This window comes from Dipteris shenzhenensis, chromosome 28 (assembly GCF_047967505.1).
Source record: "Dipteris shenzhenensis isolate YYH24624 ecotype China chromosome 28, Dip_SZ_1.0, whole genome shotgun sequence".
Taxonomy (NCBI): Eukaryota; Viridiplantae; Streptophyta; class Polypodiopsida; order Gleicheniales; family Dipteridaceae; genus Dipteris; species Dipteris shenzhenensis.
In genome coordinates, this window is record NC_141623.1 from 3,981,003 (window position 1) to 3,991,794 (window position 10,792).

Sequence of the window (10,792 nt, forward strand, 5' to 3'; positions counted from 1 at the left end):
ATTCGTTATGGCAGCGAGCTACATACAAAGCGTAGGAAATTCTGTCAAAAAAATTTTGCTCTTGTTATCGGCAATCCTATTCTTTGCGCTCAACCCTCAAGGTTGCTTGTTAATATTTGACAGTCATCAATCGCGCGGCTTTTTCATGAATCCCATTTGAATACCTTACGATCACTGGCTGGGGCACCGAAGAAGTCAAATCAGTGAATAAAGCTTGGATCCTTCTAGGCTAGAATTGCACTATTTTTTATATCATGCCTGTCAATTACTCATTCTAAGTGCAAGCCATGAGTGCAGAAAAGCTACCTTTCATCCTTCCTGTCGTCTTCACGACAAGCCCAAGATCGGGCGACATGGACGTCCGGACAAGATTTTCAAAGCACCCACCCCAAAGAACTGGTACAAGGCATTATAGAAAGAGAGACGAGGGTGCTTGGCAGCCAGCATGATGATGGACTGAATTTTTAAGGGGACAAAAGAGCTCACAGAAGGAAGTGTTAAAAAAAGTGCATCTGGAGTTGAACCTGAAAGAATTAGAAGGACTTAACCTGAAAGAACACGAAGGACTTACAAATACACGCAACAGGATGTTTTGCTCTTACAGGTGGATATTGCAAAAAGTCTTTGATACAGTTCAATGGGAATTACTTAGAATAACATTCCAAAAGGCATGGTAGATGCTATGGCCTTGGTGGGATTTCCACCTTGTTTTAATTGAATATAAACTTCAGATGCTGTGTGCAAGGTCATCTGTCACGATGAATTGATTGATCCATGTTTGCGAGAAGCTCCTTGAATGCCTTGAAATTTTCGATACATGATCCGCCGGAAGCTCCATAAAGAGTTCGCCTTGCTGCATCGCGGAGTTCCTCTGCCCTCCATTTCATCGTTTTGCCTTCATCCTCCAAGAGTAGCACTTTTACCAAACTCTGTACAGAATCTCTGTATGGAGAAATGGCATCTCCCCTCTTCAATTCCACTCCCACCTTCCACTCATCCACTATAAACCTGCAATTCGTTAGTTGATCAAGGAACTGAGGCCAACACAGCATTGGGACTCCAGCAGTTATACTCTCGATAACTGAGTTCCAGCCGCAATGAGTCATGAATGCCCCCATTGCAGGATGAGACAGCACATAGAGTTGAGGTGCCCAGCTTACCACAAGTCCCTGCCCTTCAAAGAAATCCTCCGGTACCCTGGCAGTTCGCACATTTATCGCCCAAAGAAATGGCTGGCCGCCGGCTTTAAGTCCCTCTGCAATTTCCAGAATCTGTGATTCCCCCAACCTGGCGAGGCTCCCAAAAGAAACGTATAACACAGACGATGGAGGCTGGGTATCCAACCATTTCAAGCAGTCTGCCTCGCTCGATAAGCTTGCTGGATTGGGCTCAGTCTTATTATCATCTGTGAAAATAGATTTGGGTAGCGAAGGGCCAACTGGAAAGACAGGAATGGAAAGATGAGCTCTTGCCCCATCGATTGCGTCTCTCTCCAACTCATAAAACGTGTTCAGAAACACTCCGGCTGCCTCACCGATGCGTTCATACATAGATGTCCTTAGTTTGAAGAAAAATTCACCAACATGTGGCTTTGGAAAAGGGAGATCACTGGGATGTAAAGGTGGAATTCCCGGGATGAAATCAACCAGCTGCTTGGGATCCCTGGTCAAACCTAAAGTACCAGAGCAAAAGCCAAAACCTCAATGCAAAACTTGCAGAAGCTCGATCAAAAAGCTCTATTTAGGAAACAGCTCATATCTGACAATGAACCGAAACATAACAGCGAGGATTACCCTGTCCCAAGAATCCATCCGCCAAAAGCCTGGGCGCATGCAAACAGATGTTGAACACTGCGGCAGCATCGGTAACAAAGACGAACAGGGGAATCTTGAACTTGTTCGCCACGTCCTGGACCCAAGGAAAGTTGGGATCCGAAACGATGCAGGAAACAGGTAGGGAGCGATGGACATTGTCTAGCAGCTGCTCGAAAGCAACCCCCATTCGTTGAATGGACACGAAGAATTGTTGGTAGTGTAGGGAGCGATCGAAGTCGAGGGGCAAGCCATCGGGGAGGTCGACCATGTGCAAATTGGGAGGCGAAGGCGCACGATGGGAGTCATGGAGAATGCGACGAAGGTTAGCTTGGGTGTGGGCAAGGGTGACATTGAAGCCGAGGGAGGCGAGGGTGAGGGAGAAATGGGAGAGGGGATTGATATGGCCCTCGATGGGGTAAGGGAAGACCAAGGCATGGAGGGCACCCATCAAGACTTCTGTGCTTGTTGTTGTAGTGTCACGCCCCTATGTGCTTCTTGTTGTAGTGTCACGCTTTCTTTGTTTGTGCTTGACTCGTTGTAGTCCTTCGTTGCGATCAATAATGGCTGTGTAGTCCTTGCGATCATTGTTGTGGTCTATCAATAGTGGCGAGCCAGTCCTTGCGTATGAGCCAGTGTACCTTATGCCTCACTACCTTGTGTGGTTGAATAATGGCTCTGTAGTCCATGTGATCATTGTTGTGGTCGATCAATAATGGTTGTGTAGTTGTAGTGAGCCAGTCCTTGCGTATGACTATGCCATAGTTGCTTCATTGAGTCTGGCTACCTTCTTGCTGAGTCACGTATTTGTATCGTTGCCACTCACTTTGTTTGAGCAATTTGTAGTAGTTGTTGCCAACTTCTTTGAGTAGTTCGTAATAGTTACTTTTGACTTCTTTGCTGATGATTGCTTCAAGGGAGTAGTCTCTCTATTTCTCACAAAGAACAAACAAAAAACTTAAGGACTAGAACCAAAAGAAGAGGGAGGATTCTCTATTTTCTCTCACTCTTTCACAAAAAATTGAGTCTCTATCTCAAACAGAGACCTTACAGGACTGCTAAAAACCTTAGAAATTTCATGAGAATGAACCTTACAAAGCTTCTAAATGAACCCCTCAAAGAATGAATGAAAACAAAGAGAAGGAGAAGCTCTACAAGATAAGCATTGCATATGAAGAAGATGTCTCAATGGGAGGGCTTGTGTCATGATGGAGCAAGGGCTTATTTGATCAAGCAAATGGCTTGCACTCTCTCATGCTTTGATACTATGTTGGAGGATCAATGTTAAAGAGTGGGGTGCACAAGATAGGTAATTATACACTATGCAATGTACACTCTATTGCATTGATCGTAAACACGAATATATACATTAGAACCCCTTAGGGTTAAGGTTAGGTTTGACCCTATGCCTTACATGCATGGTGCAATTTACACCATCCTTTACATACATGACTACACTTCATATTGAGAACATTCAATGACATATGTCCATGACTTGGAGTGTACTTATCCTATTCCATATAAAAGCCCATGCAATTTTTCAAGTTGACCAAGTGACCAAAGGCAGTGCAATCAAGATCCATGTTGACTTGTCATGGGAGCGACACTCCCCGCATTCATAAGCTAAGAAATCATACCAATAACTTGAGTCAAGGAGTTCTTCCTCTTGCCTCATGGCTATGAAATATCCAAAGGCCCTAGCTCTTTGCATGCAAAAGATAAGCAAAAGTTTCAAAAAGCAAGATGTAAGAAGCTTAAGGAAAGCCCTCTATAAAACCTCCAAAGAATCGTCACACCTCCACCAATTAAAGGAAGCACTATACAAGCTTGAAGACCACCATATGTACTTCTATTTGAAACTAAGGTCAAGCATGGTGCCTGACCACTCAATTTTATTATTATCCTTCTTCAATCATGCAGTTATACAACGATATCTTTTGAGCCTTTTGAGTGATCTCTAAAACAAGTGAAAATATTTTCAAGGATGATATGATCCCCTATTGTGTGCACAACCAGTTATGAAAGGATGTATTTTTCTCCACCATGTATTCTACCCTTAACCTTGGAACCTCTTCTAAACTTTGGAACCTCTCTCTAAACCTTGGAATCTCCTTCTAAACCTTGGAATCTCCTTCTAAACCCTGGAACCTCCTTTTAACCCTTAAACTCCTCCTAAACCCTACAACCCCCAATGAAGATGAAAGCCTTCATTACCTCAACCATGATGATACACATTCCTTTTACACATTCATGCACTATCCACGACAAGAAAATGTATGGTATCCACACTGCATGGCCAATCATATAGCAAATGAGTGCCCGGTTCTAAGAACTAGGATCACTGCACAAGCAAATCCACTGCCAAAGTTGTGGTGCCATATTTGCATCGTTGACAACCATGATGAAAACAATTGCATCTTCAACATGCGCAACAACCCATCTCGACCTCAACAATATCAAGCAGCACCCATGCCAGTGTACAAGCAACTGGCACTTGCACAAGTGCCCCCAACTCTGAGGCTAAGTCTTTTTCTCACTCAAACAGAAGTCCCACAACTACTTAGGAATCCGAATCCACGACCATATCCAAGAGTATCAAATCCAGTTCTTTAGGCAGTTCCAATACATCAATTACAAGTCGAGGAAGTAGACTCGCCATTTGAGTATGAAGTAGAGTACCTAGTGTACTATGTAGAAGGTGCAAAGGGTCTAATACCAATTTATGCAAATCAAGTATGTCCCAACACATATCCAGCACCAATCAAGTGCTACGGTTGTGGAGAAAATCATCGGATTGCAGAGTGCCCTCATCATGGTAGCCCCGCTACTTTCCAACCACTCTATAGAGATTGTGGCATAGGACATGCCTGTATGGATTGTTCCATGAAAAATAAGGTCTCACTCTCCCTTGTAGATCATGGAGGTTAAGGGTTTAGGGGGAGCATAGGAGTGGTCATATGAGCCCAAATACCAAACCTATTGTTTAATATGCCCAATGTGCCCAAACATATATTGCTAAGTCTAGCTATTAAACTCCAAGAGGTCAGTCAGCATTGATTTGTGCTCCAAGATAGATTGAATCATGAATGCAACCTCATCTCAAGTCTAGCTCTCTAAAAAGAAGATCCTTCTTAAGAACAACATATTTGCTCTAACAAGTCGTGCTAGCCTTATTCAAAGTTTCTATATACTGGCATTGTAATTCATGACAAACCAAGGAGACATTACCATATGGCACTTTTTCTTTCCATCCATGAGAGATGTATGTGAGACGTGCAACATCATTTGGCCCCTTAGAATAGTTAACTATGCTTAACACCATTAAGACAAAGCGTATACTAAGCTAGACCCTAAGGTTAATCTATTTCACCTAGAACCTTTTTAATACTTAGCCTAACCATCTAATTACCACAAAGGGTAATGATTGAGAAAAGTCCATTGTTACTCATATGACTTTTCCAAAAAAAACAATCCTACCTTTACTTAATTGAACAAAACAAAATAAATTCAAAATGTAATTCATAAGACACTAATACTAATTTTAAAAATTGGATATGTTACAAACCGTTTGGATACACATCTCTACCACCTCTAGTAATTAAGACTTGGGTTTCAACCCACCTAAAATTATTCCCGCCATTAAAATACATCCACCTAAAAAGTATAGGGGTGTGTTGATAGTGGTGTGGGGTCAATATGAATTCCACAAATATGTGCCATTCAAAAAGCCTAATAGAGGTACATGGTCTCAAAATGTTGGTAAATACTTGTTAGTCATCCAACTTACCACATTTTTGGAATTTATCTTACCATTCTCAATCATCTATCCAAAAATACTAAATAAAATTCAAAAACCAATTCATTTCAATCATACTGCTTCAGATAAAATATGAAACACAAAGGGAAAAGAGTACAAAAAATGACTCTTGTGATGACACTTCCCAAAAAAAACATGCAAGCCCTTGAAGTAGGGACATGTAGGATAAAAAAGACTATATATTGCACATAAGGTATGGATAAATACATCTAATGAAGTAAAAAATGACACTTTTGATCTTCATATTTGTGCATATTTTATTAGAATAAGAACAAGTAATTTCACATAAATTATTACATAATTAGATAGATTTCTTACACAACTAGACAGACAAAAAGGTGGACATGTATACAAAAAGGGAGAGATTAGTTGTTAATTATCGCCAACATCATCGACTAGTCAATGTTGATGATGGGGGTTGATGAAGTACACTATACCAAAAGCATGGGCTATGCTAAAGTAGGCTATTAGTCACAAAGAAACATCTTTCTACGGTGCAAAAATGAATTTCAAAATGCCTACTTTAATCATTTAAAACAAGGAAGAACCATATCCCTCTAGTGTGAAGTTCAAGGTATCTTCTAGGAAACCATATATTTCAATTACTTTTATCAAATTTGGATGAATTCATATCAAATCTAATTATCTGGGAAGCACCACCTATGTTTTCTCCTTCAGCCACCTGCTAGTGTTCTTAGATTATGAATTAACCTAAAGCATTACTCTTATAGGCTCTTGCTTATGTGAACATCTAAGTAAAAAAATTCAAACTCGTGATTCAAAAAAATTGAGAAAATCGCTCGAATGATTCGAATGGAAGAAAAAATCAGTTTTAAAAACAGTGACACGTCACATTTTTTAGATAAATCACCACGTCATCCCCACATATTCGTACGATTAAATTGTATTCATACGAATAGGTATTCGTATGAATAAACATGTATTAGGACGAATATGTTACTGCATTTCTACATATAAGCTCATTGTTTTGCCAATGTCTCTTATCTCATGCTTGGTTCCCCAGCCGAGCATAAGAGATCAAACAAGGAAAAGAAGAAGAAAGGTCCTCAAGGTTGTGAAAGCAATCTAGAAGGTCCGAAATAAGATGGATTTTTTGATAGGGAGCTTTAGGATCTCATTTTGAGTTCCTGAGATCTCTTGTGAGGTTTTTGGTTTTGGTCTTTGTTCTTTTGTTTGTGGGAGTTCTAGGTTCTCTCTATTGAGTTCCTTCAATCTCTTGTGATAAAAATATTTTAGATATTTATGTGTTTGAAATTTGTTTGTGGGAGTTCCAGGATCTCCTTGTTGAGTTCCTTAGATCTCTTGTAAGAAATGTGCTTGTTTTTGTGTCTATGAAATTTGTTTGTGGGAGTTCTAAGATCTCCTTGTTGCGTTTCTTAGATCTCATGTGGATAGATTTTTGTACGTGGGAGTTCTAGGATCTCCTTGGTGAGTTCCTTAGATCTCTTATGAGAAATGGGCTTGTTTTTGTGTCTATGAAATTATGAAATTTGTTTTTGGGAGTTCTAGGACTCCTTGTTGAGTTCCTTAGATCTCTTGTGAGAAATAGGCTTGTTTTTGTATCTATGAAACTATGAAATTTGTTTGTGGGAGTTCTAGGATCTCCTTGTTGAGTTCCTTAGATCTCTTGTGAGAAATGGGCTTGTTTTCGTGTCTATGAAATTATGAAATTTGTCTGTGGGAGTTCTAGGATCTCCTTGTTGACTTCCTTAGATCTCTTGTGAGAATTTTTGTATGTGGGAGTTCTAGGATCTTCTCATTGAGTTCCCTAGATCTCTTGTGAGAAATATAATTTTATTTTGTGTTTGTATTCTCACACTTTCTTTGAATGAATATTTAATATTCTTTCAATAGAATGTGAAAGAATACAAAGAATTTTAAAGTGTATGAATTGAAAGTTTTAAAAGTTATTAGAAGAGTTGTCTCATTTATTACACTTTCTTTTGAATGAATATTTAATATTCTTTCAATAGAATGTGAATGAATGATTTTCAATTTGAGTGTATTCTTTTATAAAAAAAGAATCCATATCTCTTTTTATTACTCAATTCTTTCACTTTCTTTTGAATGAATATATAATATTCTTTCAATAGAAATGAATCAATGTCTTAATTTTTATTACTTATTCTTATAGTTTCTTTTAAATGAATACTTTATATTCTTTTAAAAGAGTGTGATTGAATGACAATTAATATATTGCATGCTTGAACGTATTTTTCAAAGAATATGTGTTATTTTTTATAAAATGTGTATTGCAGTATGTTTCTATTGTATACTCAAAGTAGTTTTTTTGCATTTTGTTTTTGGCAACTTCAAAAGCATGGTGCGCAGCAAGATTTGGTCATACGTGATGGAGATACAAAAAGTACATGCCTCGGTTTCTTTCTTGCAGTGTAAATATTATGGACACAAGTTCACAGGCGGTTCTACTCGCATCAAGCAACATTTTCTCAGAATAGGTACTGACGTTGGAGCTTGCACATGCACTCCATTTAATGTTCTTCCGTTATGCAAATCATATTTAGAGAAAGTGAAGAAAGTGGTTAATCTGACCCTAATAAGAAATTGTTCAAATCAATAAGATGTGAGCGCTAAGCTTGATGAAACGGTTGAAGGAGAAGCACCAATAAATGCGAGGAGTGTATCCATACATGAAGGTGATGTAGATATGCTAGCAAGCGGGTCGCAGGTGAGTTTTGATGCGACTAATGCCTGTCAGGTAAAGAAGAGAAAAAAGGGAGAACAATCTTCTATGGAGGATGGATTTCTTCGACAACAAGTGCATGAAGAGCACTTAAGATGGACGGAAGCATTTGTTAAAAATGGCATACCATTCAATGTCATGAGAGATGACACGTTTCGTAATGCCTTGAAATCATGTGCTAGACCAAGATTTATTTTGCCAAATTATAATAAAATGCATACGGATCATCTTGATAGAGTCAAACAAACTGTGGCGGATATAAGAAATTGTCCAAATCAACAAGATGTGAGCACTGAGGTTGATGAAACAGTTGAAGGAGAAGCACCAATAAATGCGAGGAGTGTATCCATACATGAAGGTGATGTAGATATGCTAGCAAGCAGGTCGCAGGTGAGTTTTGATGTGACTAATGCCTGTCAGGTAAAGAAGAGAAAAAAGGGAGAACAATCTTTTATGGAGGATGGATTTCTTCAACAACAAGTGCATGAAGAGCACTTAAGATGGATAGAAGCATTTGTTAAAAATGGTATACCATTCAATGTCATGAGAGATGACATGTTTCGTAATGCCTTGAAATCATGTACTAGACTAGGATTTATTTTGCCAGATTATAATAAAATGCATACAGATCATCTTGATAGAGTAAAACAAACTGTGGCGGATTGCTTGAAAGAAAAGATATTGGACTTTATTCCTACATATGGGTGCACTCTTGATTTTGATGGATGGACTAGCAAGTAGACCAGACCCTTGATAAATGTAATGTGCATTACTCCCAATGGAACTATGTTTTTGGAGAGTATTGATGGGGTATTGATACATCTCTAAAAGAAAAAACTTCAGCATATATTGTAAAGAGTAATTCGTAACGTTGGTGGCGGTGAGAATGTTACTGCATTAGTAATAGATAATGAATCGAATTACAAGACCACAGGTGAGATGGTCATGGCAAAGTATCCCACTCTGGCATGGGTGCCATGTGGCGCTCATACTCTCAACTTATTGTTGAAGAATATTGGACAATTGCCATTTGTGCAACCAATACTGCAAGATGCTAACGCCATAGTGAGTTTTATAAAGAGTCATCAATACTTGCATGCAATATTCAGAGAGCACTCTGTGAAGCAACTCAGGCAATTTTGTCAAACTAGATTTGCCACTTCTTTTCTAGTTCTTGCTAGATTGTTGGAAGTGCGTCGAGCTTTAGTCAAGACTGTTGCTGATAGACGATGGGCGAATTGGCTTGAGAAAAAAACGTAGTATGCAATACCAGGCTCTAAATGTGTGCATCTTGTACAATCATCTCTATTCTGGAAAAATGTCGAAAGAATAAAAGGTGTAGAGCTATTTGTAACAGTATTGAGGATGGTTGACACTGATGCCTTTGTTATGGGGGGTAAAGTGTATTGGAAGATGTCAGAAGCAATACGACAAGTTAAAGAATTTGTGCACTTTGCACCTAGGAAGAAGCAACAAGTGATATATTTGACCGATAAGAGATGGAAGCAAATGCACACCCCTTTGCATGGAGCTACATTTGCAATATATCCACAATATCAAATGCATGCTCAATCACAGAATCCTGAAGTCATAAGTAACTTTTGAGAGGTTTGTAAAAACTTACTTCCGAGAGATCAAGGAAAATTGGCCTACCAACAACGAGTGAGGTATACGAATGATCGCGAAGGATCTTTTGGAGATCCTTGGAATCTTGATGCTATTAAGAAGACTATTGCACCTACTTGGTGGAAGGAATATGGTGGAGAGACATTGTAGTTGCAACATGTTGCAACTCGTGTGCTCTCTGTTGCTGCATCATTGGGTGCATGTGAGTGAAATTGAAGTGCATACGATTTTATTCATTCTAAGAGACGCAATCGCTTAAAGCCATCAAGAGCTGTAGATTTGGTATTTTGCTTTGGAAATCTATGATTGTTGAAAGGATTCAATGTTGCGGCTAGGGTAGCAAGCGAAGTTGTTGTAATGAGAATTGTTGGACAATAATTGACTATAGAATTAGTTGATGAGGTGCATTCACTAAAGATGAGTTTGAGCTACTCAGTGACAACAGCGAATTCAAAGAGAGAGATAATATTGTACCTATGTTGAATGCAATATAGAGCGATAGAAGAATATGATAGGTGATAGAAGCAATGGATGAAGCTCTAATTATATTGGATATAATGTTGTATGCGAGGGGATGGATGGGAGAATATGTCAAGCGATGGAAGAGCGCATATGCTCATATCCATCTCGTCTCCTTTTGTACTTGAAAGCTAGAACCTTGTGGGCTACAAGCAATGTTGTGTTGTAATTATTGAGATTGTGGATGATTTTGGTATACATAATAGTTAGAGACAACCTTGTGACTTGCAAATACTTTCAAGGCAACATCATAAAGTTGGAAAGAATAATCGAATATGTGCAATCGAAGTTTAT

The 10,792-nt window shown here is 38.9% G+C and overlaps 1 protein-coding gene across 1 annotated transcript; it reads right to left on the reverse strand.

Moving 5' to 3' along the window:
* Positions 1-599: 599 nt before the first annotated feature.
* LOC147883056 (linamarin synthase 2-like) lies at positions 600-2,363 on the reverse strand. Its single transcript, XM_087399830.1, has 2 exons — positions 1,794-2,363; positions 600-1,672 (listed from the first exon to the last, which is right to left on the reverse strand). Exons 1-2 carry the CDS (start codon positions 2,260-2,262, stop codon positions 747-749), a joined length of 1,395 nt encoding a protein of 464 aa, XP_087255956.1. The 5' UTR covers positions 2,263-2,363; the 3' UTR covers positions 600-746.
* Between the last annotated feature and the right edge of the window lie 8,429 nt (positions 2,364-10,792).

Coding starts and splice junctions, on each gene's coding strand:
- LOC147883056 (XM_087399830.1), bottom strand. CDS start 2,262: ATGGGTGCCCTCCATGCCTTGGTCTTCCCTTACCCCATCGAGGGCCAT. Junction 1,673..1,793: donor GGATGGATTCTTGGGACAGG/GTAATCCTCGCT, acceptor CTGGTACTTTAG/GTTTGACCAGGGATCCCAAG.